The sequence below is a fragment of the Girardinichthys multiradiatus genome, chromosome 12 (genome assembly GCF_021462225.1).
Source record: "Girardinichthys multiradiatus isolate DD_20200921_A chromosome 12, DD_fGirMul_XY1, whole genome shotgun sequence".
NCBI classification, from domain to species: Eukaryota; Metazoa; Chordata; class Actinopteri; order Cyprinodontiformes; family Goodeidae; genus Girardinichthys; species Girardinichthys multiradiatus.
This window is the reverse complement of record NC_061805.1, coordinates 34,291,244-34,304,161: the sequence shown is the minus strand read 5'-3', so window position 1 is coordinate 34,304,161 and position 12,918 is coordinate 34,291,244. Positions and strand designations below refer to the sequence as shown.

General features: G+C 40.5%; 1 protein-coding gene across 3 annotated transcripts in view; it reads right to left on the bottom strand.

Moving 5' to 3' along the window:
* Positions 1-1,362: 1,362 nt before the first annotated feature.
* homer1b (homer scaffold protein 1b) overlaps positions 1,363-12,918 on the bottom strand; it is a 30,530-nt gene continuing 18,974 nt past the window's right edge. The window contains exons 5-8 of one of the 3 annotated variants that reach the window (XM_047380175.1): positions 3,501-3,657; positions 3,175-3,285; positions 3,000-3,080; positions 1,363-2,326 (exon numbers count right to left, since the gene is read on the bottom strand). In XM_047380175.1, the coding sequence (XP_047236131.1) occupies positions 2,135-2,326; positions 3,000-3,080; positions 3,175-3,285; positions 3,501-3,657 (541 nt within the window). In that variant the 3' untranslated portion in view covers positions 1,363-2,134. Of the gene's footprint in view, positions 2,327-2,999; positions 3,081-3,174; positions 3,286-3,500; positions 3,658-10,467; positions 12,688-12,918 lie in introns of those variants that run through there. The other 2 variants (XM_047380176.1, XM_047380177.1) reach the window with 2 other exon arrangements.

Genomic DNA, 12,918 nt, shown 5'->3' with positions numbered 1-12,918 from the left:
TACAAAAAACGTCAACCTTCAAATAATCATGTACAGTTATGCACTCAATACTTGGTCGGGAATCCTTTTGCAGAAATGACTGCTTCAATGCGGCGTGGCATGGAGGCAATCAGCCTGTGGCTCTGCTGAGGTCTTATGGAGGCCCAGGATGCTTCGATAGCGGCCTTTAGCTCATCCAGAGTGTTGGGTCTTGAGTCTCTCAACGTTCTCTTCACAATATCCCACAGATTCTCTATGGGGTTCAGGTCAGGAGAGTTGGTAGGCCAATTGAGCACAGTGATACCATGGTCAGTAAACCATTTACCAGTGGTTTTGGCACTGTGAGCAGGTGCCAGGTCGTGCTGAAAAATGAAATCTTCATCTCCATAAAGCTTTTCAGCAGATGGAAGCATGAAGTGCTCCAAAATCTCCTGATAGCTAGCTGCATTGACCCTGCCCTTGATAAAACACAGTGGACCAACACCAGCAGCTGACACGGCACCCCAGACCATCACTGACTGTGGGTACTTGACACTGGACTTCTGGCATTTTGGCATTTCCTTCTCCCCAGTCTTCCTCCAGACTCTGGCACCTTGATTTCCAAATGACATGCAGAATTTGCTTTCATCCGAAAAAAGTACTTTGGACCACTGAGCAACAGTCCAGTGCTGCTTCTCTGTAGCCCAGGTCAGGCGCTTCTGCCGCTGTTTCTGGTTCAAAAGTGGCTTGACCTGGGGAATGCGGCACCTGTAGCCCATTTCCTGCACACGCCTGTGCACGGTGGCTCTGGATGTTTCTACTCCAGACTCAGTCCAATGCTTCCGCAGGTCCCCCAAGGTCTGGAATCGGCCCTTCTCCACAATCTTCTTGAGGGTCCGGTCACCTCTTCTCGTTGTGCAGCGTTTTCTGCCACACTTTTTCCTTCCCACAGACTTCCCACTGAGGTGCCTTGATACAGCACTCTGGGAACAGCCTATTCGTTCAGAAATTTCTTTCTGTGTCTTACCCTCTTGCTTGAGGGTGTCAATAGTGGCCTTCTGGACAGCAGTCAGGTCGGCAGTCTTACCCATGATTGGGGTTTTGAGTGATGAACCAGGCTGGGAGTTTTAAAGGCCTCAAGAATCTTTTGCAGGTGTTTAGAGTTAACTCGTTGATTCAGATGATTAGGTTCATAGCTCGTTTAGAGACCCTTTTAATGATATGCTAATTTTGTGAGATAGGAATTTTGGGTTTTCATGAGCTGTATGCCAAAATCATCCGTATTAAGACAATAAAAGACCTGAAATATTTCAGTTAGTGTGCAATGAATCTAAAATATATGAATGTTAAATTTTCATCATGACATTATGGAAAATAATTAACTTTATCACAATATGCTAATATTTTGAGAAGGACCAGTATATATATACATATATATATATATATATATGTATATATATATATCACACTTCCTTTCCCAGCAGCCCCGCAAATCCAGACTGGGGATGTGCAGCGATGCCAAAGCAGTTATCTGGTTACATTCCTCTGGCAGCCCGAGCTCGAACATGGGTTCTTCTGTTCAAAATGTCTCTGTACTGTAAGTCACTTTGGATCAAAGCATCTGTTAGTTAGAGGACACCATTTTGGGGGGATTTGGCAGCTTTGGCGCAGTTCTTTAAGTCTTAACAGCAATTATTTCCACTTGACTTTCAACATTTCACCCTGGAGGGGTTGTTTAGAGAGGAGTAATGTGCAATGTGTGTGTGTGTCCGAGTAAATTCTCCGCACTATGGTGCAGCTCTCCCTTTCAGACAGCAGATGGTGCTGAGGCACAGTTTTTTGTGTGTGTTTTGTGTGTGGCATCTCTACAACTGAGCTTGACCAGTTTGACCAAGGGTACATCAGCCAATCAGAAGGCAAGCTGAGGTAGTCCCTGCATGTTGAACTACAGGAGTGCTTGCAGTAGGTAGAAACCTGATGCCTTCAAGGTAAAAATCAGGGATCAGCTGCCCCTTGTGTTTAAACAGTAAGTGAGTGTGGGCAGTGCAGTGTCTCAGATTTATGCGGGTGAGGGTACATGAGAAGAGGAGATATGGAGGGTGGGATTGGTCTGTGTGCTGGGCCTGTAAATAAATCATCATATGGCTCTGTCTGTGAAAGTTGAGACCCTCTGTCTCTAGCTGGCTTCCTCTATGAGACGAGCCAAGGTGTCTCTGAGCTCCGTCAGCTCAAAGATCTTGCCGTCTAGCAGCTCCAGCAGCGTCCGCAGACTCTTCCTGAAATTCTCCTGCTCCTCCTGGTTCTCCTCCAGGCGTTGCTCAGCTCCTGCTAGCTGCTCCTCCAGCACCCGACTGCGCAGCTCCGTCTCCTGCAGAGAACGACACAAAGTTACCAGCTTGTTTATGTTGTAAGGAGAGGGACAGCTGGGGTTTTTTTGGGTGGGAGATGCAGTGCCTTCTAAAATTATTTACACCTCTTGAAATTTTTCAAGAAGGTTTTTGGGAGCAAGCCAAAAACCTAAACTGTCACCTAAAGTGCCGGCCTGTACATTTAGGTGGACGGAAATGTTTTGGTAGATTTGTAGTTGTGCCATACTCTTTTCATTTGTAATTATTCTTTTAACAGAGCTACGTACATGACATGTCTAAAGCTTGTGGTATTGTTTTTATAACTTGACCTACTTTAAACTTCTCCACAACTTTCTCCCTGACCTGTCTGGTGTATGATGATAATGTTCTCTAACAAACCTCTAAGACCTTCACAGATCAGGTGGATTCATACTGAGATTGAATTACATTTAGGTGGACCTCCTTTAAATGGAGCTGGTGTCCCTGAATTTTATTGAGGGATATCAGAGTAAAGGGGTTTGAATATAAAAGACACAACATACTTTAGATTTTTCATTTGAAAACAAGTTCGATAATATCTTGTTAATATCTTCATACCTTATCTTATAAAAATATTGATGTTGTGGTTGTAACGGGACAAAATGTGAAAAAGTTCAGCAAGTATAAATGGTTTTCTAGTAAAGAGAGGTTTACCTCAAGCTTCTGAGTCAGTGTGTCTTTCTGCTCCATGATGTCATTCATGTTTTCCAGTTCTTCTTTCAACTTCTCCATTTCCTGAAGGGGCACAAGCATAGTTTCATGGTAACTGTAGGTACATGTTGCATTACTTCCCCAGATTACTCCTTCCTTTACTCTTGCAGAAACACACCTCTTCTTTATCCCTCAGTGCATTCTCCAGCTCCTCTATGGTTTGGTTGAGTTCAGTCTTTTGGGATTTGATCACCGGGGTTTGGTTACTCTGGCACTCAAGCTCTGTCACCTGCAGGGACAAGATGGATATCTTGATTTAGTCACCAGGCTCCTGATCTCAATCTGTCTCCCAGTCTCCCTTTCCTTTACTCTCCTATCCTCTCATCTGTTTCTTTCTTTTATCCCGACTTCACAGCGTCCCTCCTAAACGAGTGCTCCTATTTGATCAGAATGATTTAATCACACATGAAAACAAACAAGCTCTCCTGCGCTCCCATTGCTCACCCGTTTGTGTAGTCTCTCTGCCTCCTCTTGATAGGCAGCCAGCTGCTGTTTCCACTGTTTGACGTTGGCTGTGGATTCCAGCAGAGCCGCCGTTAGCTTGGCGTTGTTCCCCTTCAGCGCCTCCAGCTCAGCCTCCCAGTGTTTTGTCATGGCCGGGCTGAAGAACGCAGACATTACTAGTATTTTCAATTAGGAGGACATTAAATGCTTGTGGATGAAAGCTGCAAGTGTTGCATGCAATACATCTGAACTCCATGGTACATGGTATGAACACAAAATGAGACTGACTGAGTTATGAACACAAATATGTTTGAACGTAGCTCAGCTTTGCCACAGTACATTGGGTAGAGTTGTTGAACATCATTTGGTGAGACAAGTTGCCCAGGCTCTACCTTTGGCTTTAATGGGTTCATAAAGTACAGTGCCTGTATGGTTATTGACTGATGGATAAGTTTATCTCCTGGAAAGTCTGAACTAAGACTGTGGCTGCGTACAAGACAAAAACCCTCTCTGATAGCCCTGATCCGCTGACATGACCAGTGACATCCACCGTCTATCTTATTTCTTTGAACACCATGCCATGTCCAAGCTAGGTTTTTGGACTGACGGTGTAAAGAACAGCAGGACCAGTTTGCAATATAACGCTGTGTTACTTTACTGTAGTTATTTCACCCGACCTTTCTATCAAGGTAAGGACATCAAGGAGAGTAGAACAATTTACCTCCCTACTTTTGACATTTATTTAAATTTAGTCAAAAACACCCAAATCATTCTGTGCTCCCTCCTTTTGAGCTGTAATGTAATCATTGTCTGAAGTGTGAGCAAAGGTCCAAACGGCTTTAGGGTACTCCTTATCCTCCTTATGTGATTGTATATTATTAATAATAAACAATCACAGCTTTATTGCAACGATAAGGAGCACCCTAAAGCTCTTTGCCAATTTGCTTTATAAATCAAGCTTTGATTTAAATCACATTAATTATACAGGCTGTTACCAGGAAATCAGTGGAAGGTTCACTTTGGGCACTTTTTGGCAACCAGATGTGACAGTAATTGTAAACCTCGTAGGTTGTAATATGAGATTATGTTCCTAGACTGTTTGGAACCTGGTGCTTTTAACTGCACAGATTACGTGATTAACAAGAGACTCTGAATAAATTTATTCAGCCGAATTCAGGCAAGTAAAAATAAAAGGTGCTTAGTTAAAAACACAAATATGGAGCAGCCAAGAGCTAAATTATATGTTAATGCTATTGAATTACAGTAATAAATCTAGTTATGAGGAGAGGAAAACCATGTGTGACATTATTTAAATTACTGATGATTACATTGTGATTTTCTGTGAATAGTTTTATTTATGTCTAAGTAGGAAAAAAGAGTGAATTAATTTTTTCCATGAATGGTCAAATCAGTTAGAAAGGTTGTAATAAAAAAAATCCAGGCTCAAAGATAGACAAAACTAAAAAGTAAATAAGAACTCACAAGACAACACAATGATACTTTAAAAAAGTATCCCAAAACAGCTGAGTCTTCCGATAATTTAACACAAAGCATCCAAGCTGTCACCTGTGGTAAGGATGTGGTAAGGAGCTTAATCTCACACAGAAAAAGGATTTCTTTAGTGGCGAGAAGAATCTCTTGGTAATAAATAATTGATTAATTCAAAGGCAGAATTTGTGGCAAACATAAGAATAAAATGATTGTAACTGAAACTATTTTTTTAATTTGTACTTTAATTTAAATAAGTCATCCATTACTTTTTTTCTTCCCAGGGTTATACATATAATGTGACACAGAGGCAGCTTAGTGACTCTTGCAAACAGGAAAGACAAGTGTGCATACCATTCAAGTGAGGTAGATGTGTGCTGACCTTTCTTACAAGAAAACAGCTAGTTTCTAAAACTTGCCCATATCATTTATCATGCCACCACACAAAGTGTAGGCTATATAAGGGAGGTTAGGAAAACCTCTAAAGTCACTGTTTGAGATGTCTCTGTAATTCTTTAGTGTGAAGCGATGCTACGGCAATACAAGATTAATTGACTTCGAGGTTTTTAACTCACCTTTACCAACAAAGGCGAAGAAAGTTGTGCTACTGTTGTTTGGACTCTTGAAATGGCTTTACAATAATGACAGCAAACTATTACAGCGATACAGAGCTGAGAAACAGAGTGAAACACAGCTGAAGGTCACCTTCAATAAGGCACACTTTAAAACCTTGTTGGCCAAAACTTTGTGTATAATTTGTTATTAAGTATAGAAAAAGCCTGATCATTATTTGACAATATCAAGATTCAGGTAAGTTAGTTTTGCTCACAGGAGGACCACCTTGTTTAGGATGAAGCAACGGGAATGTCCATGCAGAGAAGCACAGTATCATGTTACTGGCTGTATAATGGCAAATGGTAAACTGACTGCATGATTGTTGAAATATATTGAATTCAATTTAGTTTATTTATAAAGTGCCAAATTACAACAAATTTCCTCTTGAGGATCTTTACAAACATTTCCACATCGGTCCAAATTCAGCTTAAAAATATTCAGTCCATCCCAAAACCATCCATACCAGTTCAGTTAAATCAAAATCATATAACAGTACATTTAAAATCAGGTGTGATGTTGCCAGGTCCAAAGTTCTTTGTGTCATGAAGTCTAATATACCACATATACCAATATATGCTGACAGAAAAACTGCGTAAAAACCAGCATAAAGTACATCAAGACGTTTATGTTTCAGATCCACAATGATTTACAGGCCCCCTTTGTACAAAATTAGACTACGTTGTTCATTTCTTTCAAAATACTAGTTTGTTAACAAGCATGTAAAACTGAAAAAAGTGGCCAAAAAAACGTCGCTACCTGAATTTAACTAAGCAAACAGGTACGAGCCTCCCATTGGGTAATTGCTGCATGGGCAATTATGTTTCAGCTGGCAACAAGTTATTTAACCCCACTGGGTGCAATGAGTTGCTTCTCATCTCTTAAACAACCATGAAAGACACATCCTGTGGTCGAGGAAAAGATGTCAGTCTGTTTCAGAAGGGTCAAATCATTGGCATGCATCAAGCAGAAGAAACATCTAAGGAAATTGCAGAAACTACTAAAATTGGGTTATGAACTGTCCAACGCATTATTAAAAACTGGAAGGATAGTGGGGTCTTCGAGGAAGAAATGTGGCCGGAAAAAAATCCTGAATGACAGTGATCGGTAATCACTTAAACGTTTGGTGAAATCAAATCGAAGAAAAACAACAGTGGTTCAGGGAGCACGAGACATAATTCTCAGACATGGATTGGCCACCACAGAGTCCAGACCTTAACCCCATTGAGAATCTTTGGGATGTGCTGGAGAAGGCTTTGCACAGCGGTCAGACTCAATGCAAGATCGTGGTGAAAATGGTGGAAATAAATCTTGTGACATTGCAGAAGCTTATCAACACAATGTCACAGCGAATGCATGCCGTAATCAAAGCTAATGGTGGTCCAACAAAATATTAGAGTATGTGACCTTTGTTTTTTGTTTGTTTTTTTTTTTTTTCAGGTAGTGTAATTTTGCATATTAAATTTTTAAAAACCAGCAAGAATCTTCCACTTGAAGATTTTCGCCCCTTGAAGGGTGAGCAGCTCCAATACCACTCCAATTTCTCCCAAAGTCATTATAATTGATGCAGAATCTGAAATTCACTCATAAAACCATCTCTCATCAAATGTCTGTTCTTGTCAGGAGACTTTGCAAAACTTTTTAGAGTATCATTGACAGACTCATGAATAAAAAAAAGAGAGACTCCAGGACAGATGGAGGCAGCTATAATCTCAGTTACGCTCAATCCTTTCCCTGACACACACTCACTGGATATCCTCACACACTGCAGCAGCACTCCACTGAGCCACGACACCCACTCTGTGAGGTGTGAAAGACAGAGAAAACCCTGATATAATTCCCACTGAACTCCTACAGCTCGCCTTCGGTCCTTACGCAACATCCACCTCCCTCTGCAAGCGTGTCTGCATGTGTGACGCATACGGGGAAGATGACACCTCGTTCTACACATGCACATTCAAAACTGACACTCAACCATACACACACACACGCTCGCTCACTCACATGGACGGAGCAGCGCTGTCACCGCTCCCGCCAATGTATAAACCTAACACAGCAGCTCGAAGAGGCAGAGAGCAGGCGAGACGTCAAGATGTGAGGATGGAGGCATAAGGAGGGAGCAGAGAGACATCAGCGGAGGGAGAAGGAGATGAAGGACAAGATGCTGAGATGCTTTCATTTCCTGAAAAGGTTCAGGGGGGGTCATGTTAAACCAGTTGGCTGAGGACAGAGACACATGGTGGGTAAGTTAGAAGCTGCTATGTTGTTGAACTACTAAGTGAAGATGAAGTGATTTATCATTATGAGGAAAATGTATGTTACCGGGCAGTTTTCTGTGTAATTGTACTTTTAAAAAACAAAACATGTTGCTAAAACAGATTACAGAGGATAATGTTTTTGCTGATGTTGTACAGTTTTTAATATAGAAAAAGATTTTATAGCCATAATATCGATCTAAAAAATTGCAAGACCAAATTGTGAGTTCTTCTGAAGTACAGTAATTTAACATGTCCAAAAAGTTATGCTTTAAACTTTTTCTCCTTTCTGAGTGTAAGTGTTGCTATTTGTACATATTACCAGTATATCATAAGCTTTAAATAAACTATTAACTCTCTGTTTTGCGTTTTACTACATAAAAAACATCTTAAAGCTTGTATTTCCTCTCACTCTGAATAAAACAATGAAGTGTAAATGTGTAGCGCACACAGGTTTTTCTGCAGCGCTCCCAAGTGTCCTGACCACTACTGGCATTCAGGTAGGTTCTCCCTCATCACACAGCAATTCAAGAAGAAGAAAAAACATAGAGGCACAGCAGTTGCCATGGCAGCAGCTGAGGAATGGAGGAGACGTTGCAGAGGTCTCCTTTCACCCAAACCCACATCCTGACGCCTACATCCTCCAACACCAGAAGACCATTCACATGCAACCCAGGAAGTCCAAAATGAAAGGTCCTATAATATCAATAAAAACCATTCAAAACCACTTCAGCAAAAGATTTGCCAAACACACCCACATCCTGATTTAAGAAACTCGTCTTTCATCCACTTCTCTCCTCATCTGTTCTCTGTGCCCACACATACCTGCCCACACAGTGTGCTGTGCATCCCGCTGAGATAAGCAGATATCTAACCCCCCCCAAAAAAAGAGACAGCAAACACATGCATCTTTGTGGGTTTGTCTCTGCATGTAAAGGCAAATACACTTATTATACTATGTTTTAACAGTAGAAACACACGTAATGAACCTGCTATATGCCCTGGTGCATATAGAAAGATGTGAGTCAGAGAAATAAAAGCAATATATGTTGATGGTTCCACTCTCGCTGCATATCTGAGAAAATGTGAGTGAGGTTTGCTTGTTACGTGAACACTTGCAGAGTCGATCCTATCTCCCACGCATGCAGCATTAATAGAAACACCAGCAAGGCTGCAGCAGGCAGTGGGTGTCCTCTCCACATGTCTCTCTCTCTCTCTCGCTGCACAGACCTGTGCATCATGTAATTTTAGGGTACTTCGGACTCCTTTAGTAATACCCATAAATCTGTCTGACGATCTCTGAATGTTGATGTTTTCTTAAAGTTGTGATCAGGAGTTTACATAGCCTTATTGTGGGTGTGAATGTCATATTATTTATTATTAATTATGCATTTGAAGCGTTTGTTCTCAACAGTGAAATTATGATAGAACAAACTGGAATGAATTTCAAAAACGAGAATTTGGTGTTCAACTTAGAATTTGTAGATGACTTTCCTCACAGTTATGCATACAGGCTCAAATATATACATACACCCTCATTAATATTTGGTTACATGTCCTTTAATGAGCTACAGGAACACTACATGCTTTTTAATTCTGGCTGGATATTTGACCACCTGTTTTTGTAGAGCTGGTAAGGCACATCTAAATGTATCGGCTTCCTGCTTCAGACCCAAATTTTATAGCCTCTGTATCTTCAATACAGTTGAGTTTAATGTATTAGGAAGCCCGTTCCAAAAGCTTACTAATTCCTGATTTCTAAATTCAAAACCAATTTTACCAAGTGTTTGGGATCATTGTTTTTTTGTAACACCCAGCTGTTCATAGGTTTTATCCATCTGACCCAAACTTCCATGAATTGTTAAAAAAAACCCAGGAACCAACAAGGGAGAAGCTTATCATCAACTGGAAAGTGCTATAAACCACGTTTCATATCAATATGGGCTGAGGAACCAGCGACAATGAAAGAAGGCACTGCTCCAAATAGGAAGCCTTCACACTAAATGAAATTTGCTATGAAATACACTCTGTTTAGCTGACAGTGGCAATGAGATATTGCACAAAGTGTGCGGAATAATGAAGAAGTATAATTACCCAATTCTTCATTTTTACCTAAAATAAACAATTAGATGGTAGAAACCTGAACACAGCTGGGTATTCCAACAGGACAATGATCTCAAACACACATCAAATGTGGCATTCATCAAATGCCACTTCAAAACTGGCATTGGAATGGATGAAGCATATCCATCAGGATTATGCCTGAAGCTAGTTCGGGGCTAAACAAAGCATGTGGTTTCCCTACAACGTGCTGAAGAACATTTAACCAAATATTAATAGGAGTGTATTTATATATTTGAACCTATATGTACAGTTTTGACCTTGTGTGGTTTGAAAAAATCCACAAACAAATCCAAACTTTTCTACCAAATTCTTGTTCAAAAACACTGATGTATATTCCTCCCCTGCCCTGAAAAAACAAGGAATGGTTCAAATGCATCATTATAAATGATATTCATGCTCGTAATAAGTGTATGTAAACTTCTGACCAGAGCTGTATTTAAAAACACACTAAGCTTCTTCACTCAAACACCAGAACAGCCATATTTTAAGTCAGGAATTGACATCTTTAATTAAAATGAATCTCAGCTACAGATAACAGAAGTGGCACAAGTTACAGATATTTCACAAAAGGAAAAGCCTGTGTGTACATTTCACTACAAAAGAAGACTTCACTCTTTTGTACAACTCAAACTGAGCTCCCTCTCTCTCTCTCTCTCCACTTTATTTACTTCAGCAATGCACTGTGTGCTGATGCTGGACATTTAGGTATCAGTGACTCATGTACAGACTTTATACAAAGCACATTCCTCTCTGACACACACAATCTGTGTGTCTGTCTTGCTCTTTCCATGCCTCCCACTACCCACATCGTGTTATATAAGTCTTACATAAACACTTCACCGACACATTTTTGGCGACGAACCTCACAGCCGCACCTTTTGGAGCCTTTACACAACAAAGAGTTCATGTGACGTCTTACAGAGACAGGCGCACATCAGCGAAGGTTAAAAATCACATTTTAGTTTTCGGTTTGCCAACATGACATAAAGAGGAATGTGTACAGCAGTAATTGTTCATGCATAGGTGTCACAGCAACACCTACTTTTCAAGAGATTTGAATTTGCATTTATATTATTGCACTGCAGTCGGCATACATATATGCAAGTGTATCCATACCCCTTGAAATGTTGTCAGTTTGTCACGCTTCAATCACAATCATCAATGTGATAGACCAACACAAGACTAGCACATAGTTGTGAAGTGGAGGTTTGACAGGTTTTTTTCTAATAAAAACTTTGTTGTACAAATGTATTCAGCAACCCCCGTCAATCTGAAATCCCTAAATAAGTTCCACGGCAAACATTTGCCTTCAGAGGTAATATAAGTAAATAAAGACATGGATAAAATAAAAAAAATATATAATAAATGAACATCTCACAGGGTTATTTAAACCCTCCAAGACATGGGCATCTATCTAAACTGACAGATCGGACAAGGGGAGCATAGGATGGCCCATTGTAACTCTGGAGGAGCTGCAAAGATCCACAGTTCAGGTGGGAGAATCTGTGTATAGGGAAAAGCTATTGATCATGCACTCAAAAAATCTGGCCTTTATTAAAGAAACACAAGATAGCTGCTGCTGAAATTGGCCAAAAGCTGAATATTTTGCCTATTCCATGTAAAATGGTGTGTGTAGTGGAAAACCAACTCTGGACATCACCCTGAACGCCCCATCCCCATAGTGACACACGGTGGTGGCGGCATCAGACCGTGGGGAGCTTTTCTTCAGCAGGTACAGGGAAGCTGGTTAAAGTTGACAGGAAGATGGATGGGTCTAAACAGAGCAATCTTGGAAGCAAAACCTGTTATGAGCTGTAAAAGTCTTGAGACTACAGCAGGGGTCCACCTTCCAGCAGGATGATGACACCAAACGTACATCCAGAGCTACAAAGGAACAGCTTAGAGTCCGATGTAGAATCTGTGGCAAGACTTAAAAGTAATGTTCATATTCTCTCTATTCAATCTGAGTTAGGTGAGCAATTTTGCAAAAAATAAAAATAAAATGTGCAAACATCTTAGTCTCTACGTGTCCAAAGTTGGGAGAGAGACACCCCAAAAATGCAGCAAATCATGCTTTAACAAACTATTGACCCAGATAGTTTGAAAACAAAAACACACATTTTAGATTTTTGTTTGTTAAACTTTTAAAAAGCATCCCTAATTTTAATTCCACTTCACATTGATAAAGTACTTTGTGTTGATTTGCTACAGAAAAACCCATTAAAATGCATTGAAGTTTGTGGTCGTAACGAAACAAGTTCAAGGGCATATATCTACATTTGCAAGGCTCTGCAGCTAAAAATGTGTGTGTGAGGATCCGATCCTTACAGAGCATGCTCAGACTGGACAAAAAAGAAAAGGTGGATACTAGTTCATCAGTCCTGAGAAACAATCTAAGTTACATCTCTTGCTGGTTTGAACAATTGAACAGTGTGTAAATGCTATATTCCAGTAAAAAAAATTTCCTGCACCAAAGTCTTTGCATCCCTCCTCAGAGGAGTTTCAGTGTTTTATTCTTACTTTTGAGTAATGAATATTCAGTGGTATTGGAAAACTGCACCCACCCTTCTGCAAACCTGTAGTCAAGCTCTTATTTTAGAAAAACATTACATCTAAAAATGTTGTGTTTTTTTTGTTTAGTGAAGTCACGTTGTCGCAGCAGTCAGGACTATCAGAAAGAGTAGACCCGACAAGTCTTAAGCTGCTCCCTAAAGAGGAAAAACACGAGAAAGCAGCGGTGAATACAGGGAGTTCACTCTTCTGTGCTGACATGGAACGGATAAAAAGGTGAACGCAGACACAAAGAGAGACAGAGAGGGAAGAGCGGCTTGTACGTCTGTAGCGCAGGTGACAGACATGCAGACAAAAACGCACACCCATCATTGCTTGGGTGAAATGATAAAAGTGTCCCAGGTTCTAATCTTTCGGCGGTGAACAAT